Raw genomic sequence first — 27,801 nt, forward strand, 5'->3', positions numbered from 1 at the left:
CTGATTTTTATATTTTTAGTAGAAATGGGGTTTTAACATGTTGTTTAGGCTGGTCTCGAACTCCTGAACTCAAGTGATCCACCCACTTTGGCCTCCCAAAGTGCTGGGATTACAGGTGTGAGCCACCACACTGGGCCTGAAAAATATCTTTTCTGATGTCAGTCTTATGGAATATCTTTCAACAATAGTTATATTATATTGTAGTTAGATAGCGAAGATATTTTGAAAGCTAAAAATTGTATCTTACTGGGGAAAACAATAGCATGAATTTATTTAGGTAGCTATTGCTTTTATTCTATAATTAACAATGCAAAGAAACATGCTTTAATAAATATCATAAGGAGAAAGCAGAAAAAGGTGTGAGGAGACTGGGACATTTCCACTGTTCCACGGTTCGATTATTATTAAGTAATAATAATCAGTTGAAAGTGAATTTGGGCTGTGTGCGGTGGCTCACGCCTGTAATCTCAACACTTTGGGAGGCTGAGGCGGGTGGATCACTTGAGAGCAGAAGTTCAAGACCAGCCTGGTCAGTATGGTGAAACCCCTTCTCTACTGAAAACACAAAAATTAGCTGGGCATGGTGGCATGTGCCTGTAGTCCTAGCTACTCAGGAGGCTGAGGCAGGAGAATCACTTGAACCTGGGAGGTGGAGGTTGCAGTGAGCCAATATGGTGCCACTGCACTCCAGCCTGGGCGTCACAGTGAGACTCTGTCTCAGAAAAAAAAAAAAAAAGAAAGAAAGTGAATTTGGCAAATTCTGCAATGCTTCTAATTGAAGTAAGAGTAGAGAGTTAAAGGTAGTGCTTTGTCAACACAGCAGATAAATCAATTATATTTTGAAGAAAGTAGTTACTACAAAGTTAGTTACTACAAAGTTAAGTCAAATTTGTTCAGAGAAGACCAGGTTGACAGTGATAGTAAATTGGGCTCAGTTCCTCATGTTTGTTTTACTCAGTTCATTATATACACTTCCTCGTATTCCAGAAATATAGACAACATAGTCTGTATCAAATTGCCAGAAATTAACTTAGTGAAAATTATTCTATGCATTGATCTGTTTCTGAGAAATTAGATGATCACTAAAGAATTATTTAAAATATATCTGAACTAATCTTTTAATTAATTGGAAACTTAATAATCATGACTGATAATAGTGATCAATGATTGAACCTTTATTATTTACCAGCTAATATAGTAGGCCCATAATTAGGTTATATCATTTGTAGTCACAATAACCATATACATTATATATTTTATATGGTACTACTACCCATATTTTATACAAGGTTCAGATAATTATAACATGTCCAAGGTCTTACTAACAGTGAGATATCCAAACAGGAACAATCTCAAGTTTATATTCAAAGCCCATGTTTTTTTGCTTAATATTTCCCTGTCTCTCCTAAATCTATTTTCAGCAATACGATTGTGAAGTTTCTGTCATGTTTTCTACCTGACCGTGAACCTTTAGCATCTGCCCTTATCTTCCTTTTAGAACATCTAACGTTGTGTTCTGTTAATCATTGCTAAAAATCTGTTTTTTCTCTTGTTCTGAGAATTTAGAAACCTTAAGTATTGTATTTGAAATATTTGTTTATAAAATTCTTACTGAAGCTTTATTTTCTGACAAATATAACTGGGCTTTTCTTCTTTTGTATTTTTAGTTTTTTAAAATTCTTTGACCTAGCTTGAACAGTAGTGGCAAACTGATGTCTGAGAACACGTTGTAAGACCAAGTGCTTGTAAATAATAGAGGATAATATTGAGTTGAATGCATGCCAGAACCTTCTACTCCTCACTAAAAGTCTATTTTGAGCAGAATATGTGGAGATAAAGAGATTCCATCTTTTTGAAAACTGCAGTTTCTAGAAGCAATTTATGTATTCTTAATGACTTTGCAACCTATATCTCAAAAGAGCCTGTTGCCAGTAACCTTATATTGTTGAACTGTATTGTATGCAGTGTCTTTGTGTTTTATAAACAAGATTTAAAAATAAAAACATCATAAGCTTCTTCAGAAAGTTTATACTTTGCATTTGGGTTCAGCTCAGTACAATGCAATAGAGAACATGCAGAGAATGCCAAGTTAGTGTTATAGTTAATGTATCTTGGGAGATGGGTGAAATTTTGGAAGTACCTTAGAGAAGAAACAGCTATAGTCCTCATTTAGTAATCCTCAGGGCAATATGTAGAGTGGACTAAGAAGTTACTTGGTGATATACAACATGCTCTGCATGCTAAGCTATTAGCTGATTCATTTATTGAAACAACTGCCAATTTGAAGAAAATAATAGAATAGATTCAGGGAAAAAAACTAATATGTTATTTGGTTAAATTTTCAGGTTTTATTCTTCTGTGTATGTGCCTGTGTAAATTAAAGCTGTAGTCATATAGCCTGTATTTAAGGATTCTTCTGGGAAAAAATTATCAATATTTATTGTGCATGTAGTTCACATATGTCACTTAATTTCATTTAATTCTCACAATCTTCATGTGAAATTAGGGTGGGCCTTAATTTACAGATAATGAAACTAAAGCTTAAAGAGATGTATTAGTTTTTTTAAGGTCACGTATTAATTACTGGTGGAGCTGGGATTCAGTGTTTGATGTTAGGTGCATCTGGCATTAAAACCGATGCTTTACCCTCTCTGCAACTGGCCTCTAGGGCTGATATGACCTGCTTACTGTGGATACCAGAATATCAACTAGCATTGTCCTATAGAATCTCTTTGCTTCAGATCCTTATAGTGATACCAAAAGGTTTTGTTTATTCAGGAAAGTAATTAAGAAATCTGGATCCCACACTAGAAACGAACAGTGTACAATTTACTTAATAACTAATAACTCAAATATATGTATATACATATACACATATACCACCTGTATATATTTGTACAAATAATATTAATGTTTAATTCTATGTTTCGGTTTAATATGCTTTCACTAAGGAAGTCATTAGATAGTAAAGTTATTTGTTAAGAGCTTAGGTTTGGGAATCAGTATGAGTTCTGGACTTAGCTCTGCTGTTTACTCTCTGTTACTTGAAATTTCAAGCTCTATCCTTCTCCTGGAAATATGAAAATAATAAAATCTTATTTATAGTTTTGCCTTTATGAGATAGTGAGATGAAATATATAAAACCTATATATAGCACACTACTTGGTACATTGTTACTCAACATGTAATTATTATCACCACTATGATTTTTATGTTTATAATTAGCAATTTTAACCAACAGTCACATGAGCAAATATTTATTTTTCCCATCCAGTAGGAAGATGATTCATTCATTATTTTAATTCTTAAAAATTCACTCATCAATTGGTTTCCCATACTTTTTCCACATGTAATGGCAGCTACAATAAATATCACTAATATTTATTAAGACATTTGCTAAACACATTGCATACAATATCTCATAAAATTATTCCAATTATCCTAGAATACAAGTACTATTATTATTATTATTATTATCAAGATTAGGAAAACAGGGGTTCAGAGAGGCAAAGCACTGTCCCAAAGTTAAACAGCATAGGTGCTAGAGGTGGGACGCGGCCCCATGGTTGTCTGACACCACAGTACTTACTCCAGGGAGTTGTGCAGAGTGCCTCTGGTGTTCATCCCTGAAGAAAGGTTCATTTCTTTCATCACTTGCTTTTATTTTTATTGTGTCAAATCTGGTCCCCTTGACCACAAAATCACAGACTTGATGCTCTTGTACCCAAAAGTTGACACTTTAATTTGAATATTCATTAATTATATTACTAGTGCTAAACTCTCTTTTGTTTCTTCTTTTGCCTACACAGTACTACTTGATAGAGAGACAGGATTAAGAGCATGAATCCTCAAGCCTGATTTCTTATGTTCAATTTCCAGCTGCTTCAACTTTATGGGATCCTACTATCTTGTATCCCTCTGTGACTCAGTTTCCACCTCTAGAAAACAGGAAGGGGGATAACAGTCTCTTCCTCGAGGAGTTGTGAGGATTAAAGACAACTTGCAAATAGTGTTTAGAGAGATACTTGACATATAATCCTATAGAGGCAGTATTACCACATGGCTTAACTGAAGGGGATTTGCTCTTTTTTTTTCTGCTTTTGTTTAACGTATGTGTGACAAAACACAGCCACAGCCACCATTACAGGAGAATGCTCTTTTGCTCTCTCTCCTCTCTCTTTCTCTCTCTGGCTCTGATTCTCTCTATCCTTCTATCCGTCTTTCCTCCTTCCCTTTCTTCTCTCCCCCAACCACCCCAAACACATCTATATTGGGTAAGGTTTAGATAAAGCCTCCATGTGCAGAAGTTATTGATTGTGTGATACTTTCTGTGTCACAGCATTCAGACATTCCCTATTGGCCTGTAGTTATATTGTTTTAAACCATATTGTGCCCCTTTTGTGTGAGTGACACATCCACCATCTCCAGCTAGGAGAAACAATGGAAAATAACTGAGTTAGAGATATCCTGAAAGTTTAATTAAGGACTTGTCAAATAACAACTCAGTTTGTCATTTTCACTTTAAAACCTTCCACAGATCTGTTCTTTGAATGAATGTTTAATTCAGTTAAAAGGATGAACTTAGTTCAGTTTAAAGGCAGAGTCAGGAAAGGAAAATGTCAAAAATAAAGAGGTTAGACTATGTTGCTTCTACCATTTTAAATGGACATGCTGATACTGGAATAAATTACACTAAACAGTAATATATACCCTTTTAAATCTGTGAATATTGCAATGCAATGCACAGAATAAATCTTTTTTTTCTTTATACAAATTTTTTTTTATCTAAGGATTCAAAAGTTCCAGCTATTTCCAGTAGCAGCATCTGTTGCTTTGCCAGTTTCCACAGAGATGAGCTCGTGTTGATTTTCACCACATTTGTTCAAGTCTGGAATCTGGTTAAAACATGCAAACAGTTGTGTTGCTGGCTAAGAGGTGCAATCGCATAGTACCCTTTGAATAATAGTAGTCACTTGCATTTATTTTAATTCAAATGGCATTTCCAGTTATGAATCTAAGCATGGATTATTTTAAAATAACTTTAATTAGAATAAGAAATATAAAGCATTCTAATTCTAGAAGGAAGAATGAAATGATACATGCATGTTCTTAGAAACCATAATGATATCTACTTTAAATCTTCTCAGTTGAAATTTGCATTTTATTTTTTCATCACCATTTTGGGATAACTTTTGCAAAAAGAAGTACTCTCTCAATTATATTTATCTTAGTTCATTGTCTGAGATGCAGTTTGGCAAACATAGACATTTTTCTGTTATCCAATTTATAAATCTTCCATATCCTTATCCATGTATTGATTGCAAATTCATAAAACCTGAGATGAAACCAGGTTTTAAAACTATGATTGTGAATTGGAAATGTCTGCTATTTGGGTACCTACATCTAATGAAAGTAGGACAGGAACAGTAGAAAAACAAACAAAGGTTAAGGTGCTGGCAAATGTTCTTGGCATGTTTAACATAGTATTAACATTGATTTTAGCCATTCTGCTTGCTGCAAGCCTTTTAATACACCCCATATGTCCATACTTAGTCTCCTCTGCTATTAGGGATAGTTAGGTGGAAAATGTTGAGAAACCCTAAAAGCTGGAAATATGAGTAATATAACTTTTTTCTATATTTTTAAATATTTTTGAATGTTTAATTGTCTGACAATTTTAAAAGCAAATTACTGGCCGGGCATAATGGCTTATACCTGTAATTCCAGCACTTTGGGAGGCTCAGGTGGGAGGATCACTTGAGGCCAGGAATTTGAGAGCAGCCTAGGATTTGGGAGGCTGAACTGAGAGGATCACTTGATGCCAGGAATTTGAGAGCAGCCTTTTGTGAGACCCCATCACTACAAAAAATTTAAAATTAGCCAGACTTGGTGGCTCATGCCTGTAATACCAGCTACTTGGGAGCAACGGGCAAGAAGATTGCTTGAGCCCAGGAGTTTGAGGCTACAGTGAGCTGTGATCCCACCACTGCACTCCAGCCTGGGTGGCAGGACAAGATCCCATCTGAAAAAAAAAAAAAAGAATGTTATATCATAGCCAGTGACTTTTAAACTTAATTCTTAATTTTCTATATTACTCATATGGGATAAATTACAAAAATGTAAAAATTTCTCACACATATTAAGTCACCTTACTAATTTTCAGGAAGAACAGGAAATGCAAGTGACTAGTATAGAACAATAAAAACACTAGTCATTAATGGGCATTGCCTACACAGCAAGCAAGGTTCTATGTCTTTTACTTTCAAACTCTCAGTAGGTTTCTAAGAGAAGATATGTTGTTATGCCTAATTTATAAACGAGAAAACAGGGCGAGAGAGCTTTAGGTAATTTTCACAAGCTATTTAATAGTGACATTGACAGCCAAATTCATAAACTTTTTAATTATGTTTCAGATGTTGCCTCATGTATGTGAGTTTGCTGGGAAAATAAGTAAAGTTAATTTTATATAGTAAAATAGATTCTCCACCTTCCTTTTCAGTCGAAATCATGCATTGGCATTTCAGTAACAATGATTACAAGTATTTTAATGCCAACAAACATTTGAACACACGTTTCCACTGTAGATGTCGTAGCACTTTAAGTAACTTAATAATTGATGGCCTGTTTTCCCAGTGTTAACATTTTATAAGACTTTATTTTCCCAATTGTCATGGTAAAAGCAGGGGCAAAATTTTGATTTCTTATTTAATATTATTTTCCCAATGTAAAAAAAAAAAAAAGACCACCAAAATGAAATGGGCTAAGATGGCGATATCATCAAATTTTATTTCAAAATTTACTTTGTGATTGTTAGAAATAATTGAACAGACTTCATAACCTGAATTTACTTTAACTTGATGTTAATATGTATTTATATTAATCAAAGGACAAACTTACAAACTTTCCTTACATTTTAAGACACTGAATGATATTAAGTATGTGACCTCACTTAGGATAATTCTGCCTGACATCAATTTTCAATGAAAGAAGTTTTTAAAATTAAAAAAATGGCTGGGTTCAAAATGAGCCTGAGTAACATGGCAAAACCCTGTCTCTACAAAAAAATACAGCTACTTGGGAGGCCGAGGTGGGAGGATCACCTGATCCCAGGGAGGTCGAGGCTGCAATGAACTGAGATCGTGCCATTGCACTGCAGCCTGGGCGACAGAGACCTCATCTTGAAAACATAAAAATAAAAAAGATTGTAAGGCAGTATTATCACTTAGTAAAAATATAGTCTTTTTTCTCAAGTTTAAATTAATGTCTTGGATGGGAAAGACTTAAAATGACAGTGGTTGCTTTTAGGGAGAAAATATAAAGCACTTCCACATTATTTGTTTTATTATTTCTTAACAATAACATCAGATATTTATTCTTTATTCTAGATACTTCTCTTTATCTTTAAATTTCTCAAAATAAAACCAAGTAGATATATCAGGAAATACGTTTATTTTTCCTGATTAAGTGATAATCTATGATTTTTCTTATGAAATACTTAGAGGCCAGAAAGTTATTAGAAAATACGGAATGCTGCTATGTGTGTGTTTACACTTAATATTTTAAAACTCATTTTATTGTCTTATATATAAATGTTTCTGGGGCTATTCCTCACATAAAATTGATTATAAACACGGATATTTGATCATGGTCAGATTTGCACCATTACAGAGTTTAAGTGATAACTGCATTCCTAACTAAAATATTAGAGACATTGCAGCAAAGTAAAATAACAATGACAATTAAACACACACACACACACACACACACACATAAATAGGATGATACATTTTTTCTCTATAGCTTATTAGATCTGTGCTCAAGAAAGGTCAAGAGACTTAACCTCTCTGAGCACTAAATTCCTTGTTTTTAAAATACATACAAGAATATCTTCTTAACAGGACCATACTAAGGATTAGAATGGAAAAAAAAAAAAAAAGAGGGAAGAAGAGAGAGAGCACCTAACACAGTGCTAGTCACATGATAGATACTAATTTTCTACATGAGTTTATTTTAAAACTGTCATAAAAAATAGTATATAGTGGTAACTAATTCTTTGGTAATATCCAACAATTTTCATAAGGCAAGATTTTGGAAGGATTCAAATGTGGCTTCTTAATTACGCATTATATCCTAATTATCTATATGTATTGTATGTGTGATTGCTAGTCAGTTAGAAAAAAGACAGACATCCCTTCCTCCAAACTATGCCAGGCTCAAAAACAATAGAAATTACTTATAATGGATGGGGGAGAATTGAAATGAATGAAGAAAAACTATCATCATTTATTTAAATTACACTTAATTATTGAAGGGATGATTTTTAAAATTCATCATTATCTTACATTTTAATAGCCTTTAATAGAAGTCTGATAGACTTCTATTAAAGTAGAGAAATTGGTGAATTTTACTACTTACAGAAAATCATGTCTTTTGACTAACATGAGACAGAAACTTGATACATGTTTTTAATTTATTCCTGTACTTCCAGTCTTCACAAAATGAATATTCACAAGTTGACTGATTTGATTGTAACACAATCGAAATAAATGATTTATGAAGAGAACAAAATTGAGTAAATTAGAATACCATGAGGCAAATGATATTCAAGGAACATAATTGATAAACTGAAAAAATTTACATCTGATAGCCAGCATCCGGGTCCAGATATTCCTAGAGCAAGAGTGCAACTTGATACATCACATGGCCCAGATCACTGATTTTAGCCTATGGATTTCTGAAACTTGAGCAAAAGTTTATTCTGGCCTTACAGATGCAAAAGAATGGAACCACCATAATGGCTTTTCTTTTTCTAGCATGTAAATATTACTACCTTTTATTGGTTTAGCAAATACTTGGGAGAGTTACCTTTTGTCCTCCTGCCCCCCGCCCCTCCCCCCCGCCCCATAGCAAGCCTTTGCTAGGTAAAGAGAAAAAGGTAAGCTCTCATTAATGGAGTCACCTATTGTAGATATTATATGACAAATTTTACATTTCTGTATGTGTTAATTCATGGTCACATCAACATTGTGAGACAGGTGTTGTTGACAGTGCTTTACTCTGCAGAAGAATAAAGTGATACTCAGTTAAATATATTTTCTAAGTTTACACAGTATTAAAGTTTAGATTCAATGTCAGATTTGCTTTATTTATGACACTGTTTCTTAAATGATGAAAAATTGTTACATAATTTTTCCACTTATCTCCTTATAGGGACACGTATGTTCTGAAATTATTCTATGCTACTTCTGCTTTTGGTTTGTGGTTAATATTTATGTAATGACGCATCGTCCTTCTGTGTATCAAAGCTATTAACGTAGAATACAACTTTTAATCTATTCTATTATTCAGGCTTCAGATAAACAGTCCAAAACCTAGATAAGAAAGTGAAATGAATTATTTAGGCCAAACCAGCTTTACATGTGCTTCCACTATGTATAATTTATCAAGAATTTTCTCTTTTCTTGTAGGGATGACTTGTCAAGCTCGAACATCATATACTGAAGATGAAGTTCTTTGGGGTCACCGTTTTTTTCCTGTAATTTCCTTAGAAGAGGGATTCTTTAAAGTTGATTACTCCCAGTTCCATGCAACATTTGAAGTCCCCACCCCACCTTACAGTGTGAAAGAGCAGGAGGAAATGCTTCTCATGTCATCCCCTTTAATAGCACCAGCCATAACTAACAGCAAAGAAAGACATAATTCTGTGGAATGCTTAGATGGACTAGATGATATTACTACAAAACTACCATCTAAGCTGCAGAAAATTACTGGAAGAGAAGACTTTCCCAAAAAACTCTTGAGGATGAGTTCTACAACTTCAGAAAAAGCCTACAGCTTGGGAGACTTGCCCATGAAACTTCAACGAATAAGTTCAGTTCCGGGCAACTCAGAAGAAAAACTGGTATCTAAAACGACCAAGATGTTATCTGATCCCATGAGCCAGTCTGTGGCTGATTTGCCACCAAAGCTTCAAAAGATGGCTGGAGGAGCAGCTAGGATGGAAGGGAACCTTCCAGCCAAATTAAGAAAAATGAACTCTGATCGCTTCACATAACAAAGCACTCCCTTAGGCATTATTTAATGTTTGATTTAGTAATAGTCCAATATTTGGCGATGAGGTAATTCTCCCTAAGGAATCTGAAAGTATATTTTCCTCCCAGTTCTACAAGCATATTTGAGAACCCTTCCTTTCCCAAGTATTGCTAATGTGCAGAAAGCAACAGTTACGGAGGGAGGACATCATAAGGAAGTTATTAACGGGCATGTATTATCACATCAAGCATGCAATAATGTGCAAATTTTGCATTTAGTTTTATGGCATGATTTATATATGGCATATTTATATTGTATATTCTGGAAAAATATATATATATATATATATATTTAAAGGGGAAATACTCTCCCCGACATTTCTAACATATATATTAAGCCAAACATGAGTGAATAGTTTTCAGGGCGATAAAACTAAATATATGTCTGTGTGTGTGTGTATGTATACACACATATACATATATATATATACATACATACACATACATACATACATACATATATATCTGATAAAATTGTGATGTTTTGTTCAAAGTTGTAGTTCTTGTGCATGTTTACTTTATTAGAGTAGGAAGGCTACTGGCATTAATTATTAATACCAAATATTTTAGCCTTAAATTTTTGTCATTTTAAAATCTGATTTAATGTTTTCTGCTGTTTAAGGTCCTGGGAGGCTTTCAATTGTATTTTATATGAGAGAATCACACAAGTTTGTGCTATCTATGGCCCTGCAAAAATATAACCATTACATGTTTAAATTGTAAACTTTAGAGCATACCAGTACTCAGTATAGCACCGAACATTTCTTATGATTTTTAAAAGTTGCTAGTACTGGGGAGAAATAATTATTGATTAATTTGAGAATCATTCCTTTCCTAGACTAATTAAAATCTGGAAATCTATTTTGTATATGATCTAATACAAAGATGAGCTCTGAACAAACACTGAATCATGTTATTAGACAGTAGCCAGGTTATATTGAATATATCAGAATCTGTGTGAAGTTATACAATTAATGGTCCCTGTTTTCAAACTGAGTAAATTGGAAACATTTTCATTCCTTTTCTGGAAATTTTGTCCATTTTAAAGACCAATCATTTTAAGAAGACATGACAATGCAATGAAACAGATGATAAATATTTATGCTTAAAATATGTATGTCTATTTGAGTCTCTTTTTAACTCTGTTTTCTTGTTTATGGCATTTGTTGTAACAGGATAGACTTTTTCCTCACCTGGGGAACCTATCCCATGCTTGTCACTTATAGTTCAGGAGGAAGTTTTTGCACAGACCAGAGAGAAATTAAAATTAGATAAATTGAAGATATCTTACACACAGTTTTTTGGTGAACACTGATTTTATTGGTGTCTTGGATCCCTGGTCTACCCAAATAATTTTAACAGTACTGTTTTTTCTAATCCTGAAGTCTGATATTTATGACTTATAAGCAGGAATCAAAACTAGTGATCAGTAGAACATTTTCAAAATAAAAATTTGGAATGCAGAGACTTTTATGAAAATGTAAAAGTGCTCCTTAACAGAATATCATGGGTTTTCCTATAAAACTTAAGTATTTATAATTTAAGTCTGCCCCAAATTTTAAAAAGTTCTCATTAATATGTAAGTCATTAATTGCTAGTTTGGGCTCTCATTATTTCCTATTTTTTAACAATTTTGTGATAATTTTATTATTGGCAAATTAATACATCACTTAAATCACTGACTATAATAATACCTTCTGGCTACCTCTGTATCAACCAAATTCTGTAGGTGCAAACATATACCAGGGAATTCTTACTGGCAAAATGATCTATCTTGAGTGTGCATCCACTGTGAATGGAGCGAACTGCCCTATACCCATTGATAACCAAGCTTTCTTATTTTGTGGATGTAGGAAACAAAATAGTGAGAGAGAGAGAAAGGGGTACACAGGGCATGGTATATTGATCAGCAGTGGGAAAAAAGTGCATAGATCATTTAGTCCAAGAACTTAAAACTAAATAGAGCCATAATTTACTTTGGAGAGTCATTTGAATTTGTCTTTGGTACCAACGAGAAGACAGAGCCAAAAACAAACTCTCCAAGTGTATTCACACTTTCAACAAAATTTTTGCATGCCTTCTATGTCGTAGGCATTTTTAGTTCCTGGGGATTTGGACATAGCTAAGTCAGAGGAGGCTGTTGCTCACCATGAACACTGTATACCAGAAGGAGAGTGGGGAGGAGACAAACAACAAATAAGACCACTTCAGACAAAGTATCAGTTAAGAGAAGAAAACAGGCCTGACGCAGTGGTTCACGCCTGTAATCCCAGTACTTTGGGAGGCCGAGGTTGGGGCATCACCTGAGGTCAGGAGTTCAAGACCAGCCTGGACAACATGGTGAAATCCCATCTGTACTAAAAATGCAAAAATTAACTGGGCATGGTGGCAGGCACCTGTAATCCCAGTTACTGGGGAAGCTGAGGCAAGAGAATCGCTTGAACCTGGGAGGCAGAGGTTGCAGTGAGCCGAGATTCTGCCACTGTACTCCAGCCTGGGTGACAGAGCAAGACTCCATCTCAACATCTAAAAAAAAAAAAGAATAAAAACAGGGTAACATAATGCAAAGTAACTGTGTGGGGTAAAAATTGATTATTTTAGAAAAATGTCACTGGCTTAGGACAGGGATAATATGTGAACAGAAATCTATCTGATGAGAAAGAGCTACTGTTGTTGAAATTACCTTATCTGAGTGAATGGTGTTTTTTTTTTATCTTTTCCACACATGCGTGGGAAAGGTATGATTTCTGCATGTAATTGCAGTTTAACCCTTATTTCTAGGTTGATCGTAGGTCCCAGTTTACCCAGGAAGATTCCAGTTTATACCTGTTGTACCTGTGTAATTATTGGTAGCACTCCCTTTCACTCTTACAATGTCTTGGTTTGGATGATATATGGTGAAGTTTTTGTTGAAACTAAATTATGAAGTCTGATATATTTGGATAAAAATAAAGAATTGCTTTTCTTCTCCTTTTGCTGATTTTTTGATACATCATTCTAAGCAAAATCATCTCAGCTTCATATATTTCAGCCTGAAGTAGTTCTTACCAAAGTTATTTCATGTAACACTTGTTCAATATGTTCGTGACATGCCTTTCAGTAATGAAAAGTTATGCATTTTGTTGAATGAATAAAAACCTAACCTCTGCTATTTCCATTTCTGGAAGTTGTAAGAGCTCACATTAAAGAAAGTAAAAGTCAATTTAAGCCAAGATCGTTTTCAAACCACCAATGTCATGACTATTGGAAAGGAAAACCTAATGTGATCATTGAACTGAATAATTCTACATAACAAGTGGAAACTAGACCTTTTTTGTAGCATTTTCATGATATAGGTCCTGTTATAGTAAGATATTTCATTCTATTTATCAAAATGGTGTAAATAAAAGAAACAATTATTTTGATAATGCTTATCTTCATTTTAAATGTTTCTTCTTTTCAGAAATAGGTAAATACACTTTTGTAAATATATACAAAATGAAAAATAAGGATATTTTACCATCAATTATTTCTGAAAGATTCTTCTTATGCTATTTTAAATTTATCTATATATGGCTAAAAATATTATGAGAAGAGCCTTTTTGTCTGGACAAAATGGCTCATAGTACAGTATTTCTACTGGAGGAAGGCTGGGTCATGGGAAAGCTGGCGTACATGCTATTAGTTCTTACATTCTTCAGAATTTATGTTTGAATTACATTGTACATATTTAAATTAGCATCAACCTAATTCCATTTTCTGGCATGCAATCTATAATTATTTAAGTGTAAAAGGTCATTTAGGTTCAAAAATATAAACTCATGTATTCAATACTGCAAGTTCAATTTTATAAAAAATGGTATTAAACTTTTGAAACATGATTGGGTTTAATTTTTAGTGTACTCATCCTTTTTGCACTCTTGACCACTTAATTATTCACATTTCTTGACTCCATTTGTTTATCATAAAACTCTTAATTCCTGAAAGACAATCATTAAATCCATCACAAGTCATTCCTTGATAATTCCTTTTATTTTGGCTGCTTATTGGTAAGATGCTTCAGCAGTACCAAACGTCAGCTTAATAATGCAGATACTCAGGACCTATGTTTCTTGGAGGAAGCTTCATGGTTATCCTACCCCTTGCTGAACCAGTGTTTTAAAAGCTACAGTAAGTAAAGCAGTAAGTAAAATGCATAGTTTTTCAATTTTGTTTAAATATCTAATCATCTTTTAATAAAGCATTCAGTTGCTTCACCTGTGTTTCATAGAAAAATGTGTTCTTAATCTTGGATTAGATGAGTTTTGTGATGTGTTATGTACCCAACTCCCAGGCACCTCAGAGAATTAATTTAGAAAAGCTAAGTTGCTGCAGCTTCTGACCTGGTAGCGTTCCATGCAGATGGTCTTTTATCATTTAGTAGAATTGTTAGAGTTGTTCCTCACAATACATTTTGTTGTTGGGTTTACAATTTTCTTCTGGACTTTCTTGTTGCTTAAAAGTCTATTATATGTCTGAATGCTGTGTTTTCAGAGAGGAGGATGTTTGCACATTCTCTTTGACTTAGATATTCTTCAGTTTCACTGTGATTTCTCTGGGATTTTTTAATCCACTTGTAAAGATTTTTTGAAATTATAGCTCTTTCATACTATCTGGGCTTTTTCTGACCAATGGATGCTATAGAGAACAAATACAGTAGGACCTACTATATCCTCCTTGTTTACTAAGAATCAAATCCATACTTCTATTTAACCTTTCCCAGTTCTGAATGTATCAATCACATACATGGTGACTTGTACACATTATTTAAATATTAAGAAACAACTCTGCATGGTAAAAATCATCCCTATTTTACACTTGAAGAAACTTATTCTCAGAGAGGCTGTTTAGCGGGCTTTTTAATTAAATACACAAACATGAGGTATAGTCTCTGCTCCCTGGGAGGATAAAGAATAGAGAGAATCCCTTTTTTAAACAACTGCATATTCCAGAAAATTTGGATGCATGAACATAAATATTCAATGACTGTGTGCAATGGCTTCTAACCTAACAGAATGCCTTTTACAGTGGAGTTTGCTTTTTTCCTAGCTGTCATTTGGAGAAGTGGTGGATGGAAAATGATAGCAGTGTAAGGAGTAGTTGTGGTCAGAATTGTGTGTTGGTTAGAGGGGGGAAAAAAGTAGGTAGAAAGCAAGGACAAATAAGAATGAAGAAAATGTGGAGGAAAGTAGACACTTGAAGTGTTGCACAAAGACATACCTAAGTTGCAAAGAGGTAAAATGAAAAAGACAAGCTAAAAAATCAAGAGTTCACTGGATACTTGAAAAAATACCTCAAATAAGCAGAAAGTTTCTTCAAACCCAGGTACTTCAGACCCAGAGGTTTTTTTAAAAAATGATACAGTAACATTTTGCTGTATTTACCTCCTACTTATTAAATAAATAAAGTGTCATAGAAATCTAAAACAGCCCGGACATAGTGTCCCACCTATCGTATCAGCACTTTGGGAGGCCAAGGCAGGAGGATTGTTTGAGCCCAGGGGTTCAAGACCAGCCTGGGCAACAGTGAGACCTCATCTCTACTAAAAATAAGTTTAAAAAAAATTAGCTGGGCATAGTGGCATGTGCCTATAATCTTAGCTAATAGGGAGACTGAGGTGGGAGGATCTCTTGAGCCCAGGATTTCGGGGTTGTATTGAGTTATGAACTACGACACTGCACTCCAGCCTGGGTGACACAGTGAGACCTTGTCTCAAAAGAAAAGAAAGAATAAAAAGAAAAAGAAGGAAACCTAAAACAGTCACTTTGTCTCTTCCAAACTCTACGCTACTCCATTTCTCTTCCTCGTCGGAAGCCATCACTACTTAGAAATGACTGTATATTTCCTGTGCTGGTGTGTATATGTATACTGCATATACATAAATTTATATGTAATACATACTATAACAATCTGATATTTTACTTGAATATATTTCTATACAAATGTTTTATATAAATACATAAAATATATTTGTTATATAAATATGTTTCTATAAAATATGTTATATATAACACGCTATATAAATATATATTTAATATAAATATTCATAGACACATAGCTACTGATAAATTTGTTTTTATTTTTTCTTCTCTTGGATTTTGTATTTTTTTCATTGCCTTTTTTAAAAAAAGTGCCATGTCTATTATTTTAGTAACGTTCAAAATTTAAGCTTGCGTACAGCAACTAATGAAACCAAAGCTAATTAACATCTCCACCTTCCTTTCAAACAACGCAAGGATCTTACAGCATATTAAATTCAGCCACATCTTCTCCTGTTTTCTCTGCTATTTTTGCATAGTATTACACTTGTTTTTAATGTTGTAACAAAAAACTGTTATTTTTAAGTCAATGCATCTTTATAATTGCCTATATATTTACTGATCATTCACCATAGCTTCTTGCATCCTACCCCTTCATTCTTCTTTTTTTCTTAATTAAGTATATATTTTAACAGTTATTTAGGCAAGCATCTGTGATAAGAAAGCCGCAGTTCTTGATCATCTTAAATGTCTTTTTTCTTTTTTTTTACATTTTTTATTTCTGGACATTCTTGTTGATTAAAAATATATTATATGTCTAATTGATGTGTTTTCAGGAAGCAAGATATTTTCATATTCTTCAGTTTCACTAGGATTTCATTTATCAGGAGCCAGGTAACAAAAATTTCTTCACATGGGATATCCTGGATAAAATATCCATAATTGCATGATGCTTAGGTTTGAGGTTTCAGCTTCTCCCAGAATGCCTTCTGCTGTCTCCATAGCCCCGTGCACAGACAAGCTTCCTTGTCACTGGGCCTTAGGTGGAAAGTTTGGTTCCTGATAAGGTTTTACAGAGCCCTAGACTTATTCAGGGTCTTCAGTTCTAGTTTCCTGTTTAACAGGTGTCGAAGTTGCACCTTTCCCATTATAGGTGTTAAAATCTCAGTACCCAAATTAGAACCTATCTCCATGTCTAATTCTCTTGAATTTACTCTCTCTCTCTCTCTCTCTTTCTCTCTCTCTCTCTCTCACACACATACATGGAAGAAACTGCTGAATTTTAAAGACGTTGTTTCATATGTGTGGATAGACAGATAGATAGATAGATGAAAGTCACACATACATATAAAAAGTCATGAAATTTTTACAAGGTTTGTTACAATAAAAACAGCCCCCACTCTCTACCTACTCTCTCCTCACTCTCGCTCCAGAGACAAAGACTTTCAACCCTTTTAAATGACTCCATTGTTATTTACATGCAGATTCTAATCATTCTTTTATTGTTTCTTTTGGTTTTCCATTTAGGGGTATTATTTGTTTGCCTTCCACTGTGGTAAATGATTTAGTTCTATTTTAACCCTTGCTACCCACTATATGTCTTCAGCATCCACTCTAGTATGGTTAGACTTCCAACAGTTATATTTTAATGGTTTAATTATCAATGTCCTCATTAAGTGCTGTCACAATCGAGCCCCATGTATTTTGATTTTTCTCACCCTTTGCAGCTTCTTCCTCCTAGAGTTGATAACTGACTTCTTTGTTCTTTGTTCATTTATGTATATATCATTAATACAGCCATAGAATCTTTCCCAATTATGTAAATGATTTCCTGTTAATTTGTCAGACTCATTAGATAATCTACCAGTTTCATCTTCTTGAAGAAGCCTCCACCAAGACATCCTGACCTGCTCTATGAAGGAAAATTCTTTTGACTGCTGTACAGGTGTTTTCTTGGGATCTTCCTTTGTCATCATCCTGGAGAGTCCATTCCCTTTGTCTTGGTGTAGAAACCTTGTTTCATGGAACATGTTTTTTTCTTTCTGTCTTTACCCTTTGTTTTGTTTTGATAAAATTTATTTTGATAAAACACATTTTCCAGGGGTTTCTGAGAAACAAATAGTGATTAGCTTTTAGAAGGCTTGAATATATTTAAATAAATCTTTACCTTGTAATTAATTGTTTGGCCTCCTGTAGAAATTATTTTTTCTTCTGAATTTCAGTGACATTGTTCTCTTTTTTCTAGTTTCCAGTGTTGCTATTGAGATGTCTAATACTGTTTTGAATTTTAATCTTTTGTATGAAACTAATTTTTCTCCTTAAAGCTGTTAAGATATTCTACTCTTCCTCAGTGTTCTAAAATTTTCAAATGATCTACCTACGTATGGGCCCACTTAATCCCTTTTGCTGGGCCTTTGCAATCTGTATCCTCATGGTCCTCTCCATTTTCCTCTATTCTTTCTTTCTGAAATTTTTATTGTTTGACTGTTGGAGCTCCTGGAATGATTCTCTAATACCTTCATATTTCCTCTTTTGTCTTTTTGCATTTTTTTCTGTACTTTATTGGGGACTTTCTTGACTTTATCCTTCATGATTTTTATTTCTGTCCATTTATTACACTTTAGGTCATTTATCTTCCAGATTTTCATTTCTGCTATACTAGTTTTAATTTTCAAGTACTTTTTCCTGTTCTATAAATGTTTCCTTTTTTGAGTCTGTTTGTTGTTTCATGAATGCTAATTTTAGCTGTCTCAAATTATTAAAGATAGCATGTTTTAAATGTTTTCTTTCTCTCTGCGTTGTACCTATTTCTGATTTCTTTTTATATGTATGATTTGGGGGTCTATATTTCATATTAGATTGTTTTCTCATATATCTGATGATTATTAGGTCTTTTCTCATACTTAAAAATGGAGCAATTGCAATGATCAATGAAGTTCTGTTCAAATGTATGGAATAAATCAAACTGATCTTCACTGATGTGTGATGTGGTTGAGCTATTTACCTGAGCTTAGTATATCCTTCAGCTTGTTATTTAAGGTCAGTAACTGTGCCCAGGTAAGACTTTCAATCTCCTCTTGCAGTCTCTGAAGGGTCTGTATCTGGCCACCAGTGTTTACAGGGAAGAGTGAGTTCAAGTATGACTATCCTACTTTCAGAACAGTATCCTCATTCTCAAGACTGTTTAGGCTTCTGATTCTATATACAATTATGCCCCCATCCAGAAATAAACCTTCAGTTTTCTGCCAGGATATGAGAGAAGCAATCAACAAGTTGAGTTGATTAGAAGGGAATCTGCTCCTTAAATGGGCTTTCAGTGAGTTTCTTGCTATCATTTCCTTTCTGACCTCTTTGCTCTACTATACTTTAATATCCCCCAACTATTGTTTTAGTAATTTCAGAAATAAATAAATAAATAAATGCTTATATTTAAGTTATTTTGAGTCTTAATGAACAAACTTAATGTATTTAATTAGACTATAGTATCACTGTTGTGATAAATTATCACAAATTTAGCAGCTTAAATAACACAAATGTCCTGTCTCACAGTTCTGAAGCTAGAAGTCTGACATTGCTGTCACTGGGCGAAAGTCAATGTCTTACCAGGGCTGAGTTTCTTCTGGCAGCTCTAGAAGAGAATTCATTTCCATGTCTTTTCCAATTTCTAGAGCCCATCCACATTATTTGGTTTGCCCTTCCCCCCATCCTCAAAGCCAGCAAAATGACCTCCCTCTTTGCCTTTTTTCTATAGACACATCTAGCTGTGACTCTGTTCTACATTATTCTAACAACCGTGGGAAACATTGCAATTACACTGGGGTATGTAATCCAGGATAATCTCACCATCTCATAATCTGAAGTTCCTTGGCCTAATCACATCTTCCAGTGCCCTTTGCAAAGTAAAGTCATATATTCACAGGTTCCAGATACCAAGATATAAACTTCTTTGGGGGTCATTATTCTGCCTACCTCACTAACATTTCTTTCTTCTTCCCGTTTATAAAAAGAGAATATAAGAATAATTTTTTAAAGTATGTTCTTTCCCAAATCTAAGTATATTTATGAACATTTTAAAACAAGAGAAGGCACTTATTGCTATTAATGACATCTTTCCTTGTGAAGAAATATATTTACCCATACATTGCTTAATTAGTCTCTTAAAAATCTATTTCTGTCACAGTCTGTGAACAAATGTCTGGCCAGGTTTTATTTTATTTTATACTTCTTTGTGGAAGATAAAACAAAACAAAACAAAATGGATTAAAATTAACATCTATAACTTCAGTATTCTGAATCTAAGAATGTATCTCAAGTCCACTTTCTTTTGGTTCACTACCCTACCCTATAGTCTTAAAACAATGTCAAGGTTAGATTTAAGTTTCAGTAGATCAACTTGAGAGCTGGTATCAGTGTTTATTGGGAGAAAAATATTACTGTGCCACACAGACACGTAAAATGTATAAAAACTTGGGGCCTAGAAATTAATTTTAGAAATGAATTCCGATGTATTTTAACCAGGTGATCAATGAAGTGTATATAGCGACTTTGGATGAGCCCATGATAGTGGACACTTTGATAAATTTTTAAGTTTCAGTGACTGACTCAGTGAGAAGAACAAGTCAGAAAATACCATTTAGATGCAGGTTTAATTTTGTAAATGAAAGACGAAAATATATCCTCTACTAGTATCCCATTGTCATACAGAGGGCTGCGAAGTCTGATGAGATTTATGGCTTTCTTTCTTAGTAAAAATTCCTAAATAATTATTCTTTTTGTTACCAACTTTTATCTCCCATCCACCTCACAGCTTAAGTGATTTCTTAGTTTCATAAAGCAAGCTATATTGAGGGGAAAAGTGGGCAAAGAATAAAACAATTATATTATAGTCCCATATTTTTGTAATACTCTGCAAGTTTCACTTCACTGGCTCTTGCTTTCCGTATATATAACATTTGTAGTGTGAAATTATATTCCAATACTTTTCATACTGAGATTCATATTTCATGTTACCTACAACTTTTTAAAAATATCTAGATTTGGACATGTGAATAAAATCTCTCATCTAACTATAGATTTTTTAATTAAATATAAGAATCTTGTATAGAATGCCAGCCATTACAGAGTTGATGTTCAACTCTTAAAGAAGATATTAAGTGGAAGATATTTAGAAAAGTGATACCTACACTATGTTAGAAATATGTAGTGATTAAAAAATAAACACTAATCAGAAAACTGAGGCTTGTTAATTGATAAAATTCTTATTGATGGCTAAGTCATAGGAAAAAATTGCTTTGGAAATTTTTTACTTTTGTATGCTAAGTATGCATCATACTTAGCCTTGAAGAGGGTCATTTCCTCTTCAGATGAGAATTAAAATGTTGGAATAGAAGAAAAGCTGTGAATGAGCACTATTCAAACCAATATTCTATTATCCTGAGCCAAAAAGAGATTAGTCACTTTTTATGTATTTATTTGTAATTTTTTTCCCCAATACTTTATGATAATTTTTGAAATTGTTAAGCATGGATTTTTATGGGGGAAGCTCTTACTTGAGAATTATGGAAGCAGTTTGTGCCATGTATAGAATCTGCCCCATCTCTTGCCGATTTACATGAACTTTGTTAGTAGTCACGTACAGGAGTTTCAAAGTTTCACAGAGACCCATGAACTTAAAAGTATTAAGTCAACAATCACTTGTTTGACCAATTTCGTGTCATGTTGTAGGTGTTATTGTATGCACCAGGGTTATAGAAAATAATAAAGGGAAAACGTTATAAACTTATTCAAAATGACTGACAATTAAAATACAGCAAATGTTTTGAAACATAACTACACAGCATGTTATGGGAAAACAAGAAGGTGATTTAACTCATGCATGATGTGGAATTGGGTGAGGCTAAAAAAGGTGGGAAGATCTTGAAGAGTATTTTATAGTAAAGAATATTGGAATTGTGTTTTAGAAGATTTGAATAAATTACATAGACAATGAAAAGGAGGAAAAGTAAAGAAAGAAGCCTGTATAGAATTTGGAAAGAATATTATGTTTTGCAAATACAAGTTTAAGAAGACTAGAATATGGGGTGTGAGAAGAGGATCAATATGGGACATACATAGAGAAACAAGCAGGCACATTGATAATGTGAACTATAACCTACAGAAAATAGTTAGATTTTTATGCTGAAAGCAACTTAAGATGTTAAAGGGATGGTAGGACCAGATATGCATTTTAGAAAATTTACTCCTCCAACATGTATTAAAGATAAATTAACTCTATAATTTTTTATTTTATTGGAACCAATGCATTTTTCATTAAACTTTATCGTTCACATTTTTCAGAAAAATAATTTATGAAGCTTAAAAATGTTACATGAAAAGATGAATAATATAAAATACACAATGAAGATAAGGGAAAAAGCAAAAATAATTTTAAATGCGGAAGATAATACAGATGCTGTTACTGAATGTAATATTTCACTCTTGTCAGATGAGATTTAGAAAAGCGTGGGGATCACATGTGTGGTTCCCCTTATCTGAAAAGGAGAAAGCCAACAATTGCCCAAAGGTCAACCAAACATTTTAGTACTTTTTAGTTCTCATTAGACACTCACAACAATGTCTCTTTCCTCAAGCCTTGCAATCAAGCCCTCCATCTGAACCATTCCCAAAAGGAAGCTGTTTTGAAAGTTTATTTTCTTGGCGTGGGCACGTTGGCTCACTCCTGTAATGCTAACACTTCGGGAGGCCGGAGTGGATGGATCACCTGAGGTCAAGAGTTTGAGACCAGCCTGGCCAATGTGGTAAAACCCCACCTCTACTAAATATACAAAAATTAGCTAGACGTGTTGGCGCGTGCCTGTAATCCCAGCTACTCGGGAGGCTGAGGCAAGAGAATCTCTTGAACCTGGGGGTGGAAGTTGCAGTGAACCAACATCATACCATTGCACTCCAGCCTGGGCAACAAGAGCAAAACTCTGTTAAAAAAAAAAAAAAAAAAAAAAAAAAAAACCAAGCTTATTTTCTCTCTTTTTTTCCTCTTGTTGCATTTAAGAGTATGAAGTTTGTTTAAATAAAGGCAGTAAAATCCAGACTGTGAAAAAGCAAGTATGAGAAATACAACAACATTGATATGGAGATGCTTGCTAACCAAGAGGTGATTTTGTATTAGGTATGTTTTTCAGATGAATAATTCCTAGATGAAATTTTTAAAAAGAAAATAAATGCCCAGTGGTGGTACATAGTCTAGAGCCATCTCAGGTAATATTACAGATATTCCATTATTTGAAATTTAGTAACAGTCATTTGTTAAATCACTAGAATTTAAAATATATCCAACATAGGGCATTTTTTCAATAATTATTTGCATTAAAATAAATAATTGATTATTAGGATATAATAAATGTTCATACATTAAACCTCCCCTTCAACAGAGGAGTTCAGGAAAGTGACTGATCAATATAGACAACATGTGAACTGATATTCATACATAAGCCATCTGCATTTACCTTCCCGGAACTTGTATGAACTCTGATGAACTACAAATCAGAGCTGCTGCTTTACACTTTTAATTTACAGCTAATTCCCAAATCTAGAAAAAGAGAAATGAAAGCACAGCCAATCATTGGCATTTATGTTGGTGTCCCTAAAATCAAAGATCATTTTGAAATATCAACAGAAATTGACTACCCTAATCAATATCTGGCTTGAAGGACAAAAATGCAATATATCCTCTGAAGAGGTTGGTTGAGTTAAACATATCCCAGCTTCCACTTAGTCTTACAATGTAACAAATGGAAAATTACACAAATATGGCAGATGTTTTTGAGCTTTCTAACACAGGTTTATTTTCAAATATCTCTCAGAACAACTTCTCAAGAGAGTGCTCACTTGGAAGAAATTCATTCCTGGATTTATCTGAGTACCCAGAATGATTACTAGCAGCTGACTGGGCAAAAATCAAAAGGGATGCAACACTGAGAAGTCTGGCAAGAAGAAAAACAAGTCAGCCAAACTCCACCTCAAATCAGTTTTGTGAAAAAATATGTAAATTGCCAGATCACTAAACCAAGTAACTTGCTTCAATTAGTGTTAGAATCCATGCCTATTCAATGCATAAAAATAACTAGATTATAGTTTTATAGTAACAAATGACCTAATATATTTTGGTGTACATATAATTGTACACATTCTCAGAGAATTTGAAATGGGAAAATTATGCTATCTTTGTTAGGAGAGAGACTACATTTATTATTTTAGATGCTTACATGCACATGTGTAAATGATTTCAAAATAGATGTGTAATTAGTATAATATGGAAAACAGACAAAATACTCAGATAATTTTTAGCACATCAAGAGAACTACTTCTGTATTTATTAATGAATGAGCCACTTAGGTCATGGAAAATTTCAGCTGGGTCTTGAGGAGAGAACTAATTATAATGGAGAAAACTCAATGCCATTAGTCAGCACCAGGCCTCCATGTAGAACAATCGGGATGTTTCAAACAGTTTCCTTCATGCTGTAGCTTGATAGTTTGTCAATGACTATTTTCCATAAGCAGATGACACCGTAATCGCCAAACCATAGAAAGCTTTTTGTTTTTCTTAGCCATTTTCCAGTGAGAAGTCCCATGCTGGTAAGAATGTATTAATATTTCCTACTGAATTACATCAGGATCTTCTCTTTAATTACGGCACAAGGAAACAAATTTCTCAGCTGAAAATGAGTGTGTAATTACTGTTACAACCATCCCCCAGAAAATTTTAGATAGGAATCCAGTGAACTCTTAATCTGCATTCCTTTCACATCCAACACAATGGTAGCTCTTAATATAAAATATGCAACATAGTTGCCGAGTGCTATTTTCCTGATAAAGTCTAATTAAAGTCACTCCTTTGATCTCCCAACTTTGTATGAAAAATATATGAATCTACTTATTCCTGAATAATAATTAAGTGATGCACTATTATAATCCTATTGCTCAGAAGTAATATAATCAGAGTAAGTAAGAACAATTTCTTTTCTTATAGCTGTAGGATTCATGGCAATGTGCTTCTTCAAAGTTAGCAAGGGAGAGAGAGAGGGACCCCAGTAGGACTGTTGCTATAGTTTTATGTATCACATACAAGTAATCTAAATCCCATTGCCTTTGGCACATTCATTTCATTTAAGCAAGCCATAGGTCTTGCTCACACTCAAGAGGAGAGGATTATATAAGGGCATTAATCCCAGGAAGTGGGAATCATATGAGAGATTTTTTCTCTCTGGTCTGGAGACTGATACTTTTAAATAGAATTTAACAATCTGAATATATAGATAAATTCCCAAGATTCTAGGTGAACAGGCAATTGCCAGAATATGTCCTCTGCTACTTTCTCCATCTTACAAAATATCAAATATGGAGGACTCCACACAAACCTCCTGTAACTTATCAATTACGTTTTTATTTAGTCCTATATAAGTTTCAAACTTTCTAAAATTACTCAAAGGAAAGATACAAACCTATGAGTCAGATCTTACCCATGATGTGAAGTGAGAACTTTTATGAAAAATCTGCGTAGCGGTAAGCAGGTGAGAGAATTTTCTATTTATCCTATTTTCCTTTTCCAATATCAATTACAAATATGTACCTACTCTATTTACTTGTATATTTATTCATTATTTATTTTACTTCTTTCTCTGCTTTTTAGATCCTCATCCACAAAGGATTCTGAGATAGCTTTTAAATTACAATAAAACTGTAAAATTGCCGGGCGCGGTGGCTCAAGCCTGTAATCCCAGCACTTTGGGAGGCTGAGACGGGCGGATCACGAGGTCAGGAGATCGAGACCATCCTGGCTAACACAGTGAAACCCCGTCTCTACTAAAAATACAAAAAACTAGCCGGGCGAGGTGGCAGGCGCCTGTAGTCCCAGCTACTCGGGAGGCTGAGGCAGGAGAATGGCGTAAACCCGGGAGGCAGAGCTTGCAGTGAGCTGAGATCCGGCCACTGCACTCCAGCCCCAGCGGCAGAGCGAGACTCTGTATCAAAAAAAAAAAAAAAACTGTCAAATTTAAGCAAAGTTATTTTAAATATAATTTAAAAATGCTCTTAATAAGAGTATGCCCAAATCTAAACTAAACAGAAATTTGTGACATATAAGGCCTTATATTTTGTTTTAATTTGGCTGAGAAATTTGGGCTCACTTTACAAATAAAGTGAAATAAGGAACATTATTTTTTTTAAATATGAAAAAACAGGAAAACAATAAAAATGTTTTTAAAATAATAAAACCACTACAATATATCGACTATTCACATTGTATTAGGTAGTATAAGTAATCTAGAGATAATTTAAAGTATATGGAGGGATTTGCATCGTTTATATGCAAATACCATTTCATTTTATCTAAGGGACCTGAGCATCTGCAGATTTGGGGGTCTGCAGGGGCCCTGAAACTAATACCCCATGGATATTGAGATTATACACTAGAGAAGCTCAGTCACATTTATACCAGGATACACATGAAAGAGTATTCACAATAGCATTGCACATAATGTAAAGATCCATATGTTTTTTAGCGGTAGAAAGGAAATATAAATCATGATAAATTCATAAAATTAAATGTAATAAATGAAAATAAAGGATCTAGCTTGTAGATAATGATGTGGATTTATCTTGCATGCATAATGGGTAAAAGAGAATTTTTTTTTCACATTTATTTTTCACATGCAGTTTTCACTAAGGACTCCTTGACGGAAACCATAGATGTCCTCAGATTCTGTCAGAAACTGGTTACTGAAATAACCAGGCTTATGTAGCATCATCCTCTAGTGTCCTTATGGTACATAAAACCTAACAATCACCCACCCTGGCTATTACCACAATAAAACCTCACAAACTATATTTTGAAAATTTCAACATACTTATTTAGGTAACAACTTATAAAATTCATCAAGAAATGTTATGATATTGCATTTCCCATGAACATAACCAATAACAAGATGGCAATTTCTGAACATGTTCATGCACTAAATATTAACCTGTTTCCAAAAGCACAATGTGATTTACATCCAATGTTTTGATTGTTTTTGGTGTTTTCTATGGATTTAGATCATATAATGTCTTTTTAAAGGGAAATGATTTATCAACAATTTTTCCCTTTAGTAATTTAGGCTTTGTATTTTTCCTTAAAATCTTTTTTTTACAGAAGTAAATCCAGTGTGAATTTAAGCCTATGCATACAAATTCATTCAATTACTGGATTCAAAAATTGTTTTCAATCAGTAAGCATGTTTGAAACTGAATTATTCTATAAATATATGTCCTTGTGGTAAAGTCAAAGTACACTTAAAAGTACAAATAAGAGAAATGTTTATTTCACTAGGTTTAATTAAAAAAGCAGAACAGTCTTTGATGGTGGCCTTCATTTTGGGAGGGTAAAAAAAAGATAACATTTTTTGTGTGTATGCATAATACATGTTGGGCATACAGTAATTGTTTAAAAATATTTCACCTTCTGAGATCAGTTTTAAAATTGGATGTTGAAATTTTAAATTAGCAATGTTCAATTCAAAAATTCTTACAGAAGATAATGTTTTTCATAGTGCATCTCAAAATCAGTAAGATCTTTAGATAAAGCTGATTGCACAATAAACTACTTAGACATTTTGACATTGGCATTCTTAAAGCTTTTTGATGAAGCAAAAATAGTGTTACTAATTTGCTGGTACAATTGTATCCATTTCTCTAGGGAATTATGTTTTAGGCAATGCAGCAAGAAGAGTAAAAGCATAATATTGAAGATGACAAGAATGAGTGGAGATCTATAAGTAAAATTCCAATAATACAGAAGGGAAAGTGGTTTGTTACTCAACTGAAATGGAAAACATTTAAACAGAAGTTATATTAAGAGTGAAATGATTTAGTAATAGAGGTTAGAGGCTGCAATTGCTT

The 27,801-nt window shown here is 33.7% G+C and overlaps 1 protein-coding gene across 3 annotated transcripts in view; it reads left to right on the forward strand.

The window, feature by feature from the left end:
• The window catches only part of KCNJ3 (potassium inwardly rectifying channel subfamily J member 3), a 160,959-nt gene extending 147,008 nt beyond the window's left edge, over positions 1-13,951 (forward strand). For 2 of the 3 annotated variants that reach the window (XM_005573205.5, XM_005573206.5), the window contains one exon: positions 9,468-13,951. In XM_005573205.5, the coding sequence (XP_005573262.1) occupies positions 9,468-10,054 (587 nt within the window). In that variant the 3' untranslated portion in view covers positions 10,055-13,951. The remainder of the gene's footprint in view (positions 1-9,467) is intronic. The other variant, XM_065525500.1, reaches the window with a different exon arrangement.
• The last annotated feature ends 13,850 nt before the right edge of the window (positions 13,952-27,801 follow it).

The sequence above is a fragment of the Macaca fascicularis genome, chromosome 12 (genome assembly GCF_037993035.2).
Source record: "Macaca fascicularis isolate 582-1 chromosome 12, T2T-MFA8v1.1".
Lineage (NCBI taxonomy): Eukaryota > Metazoa > Chordata > Mammalia > Primates > Cercopithecidae > Macaca > Macaca fascicularis.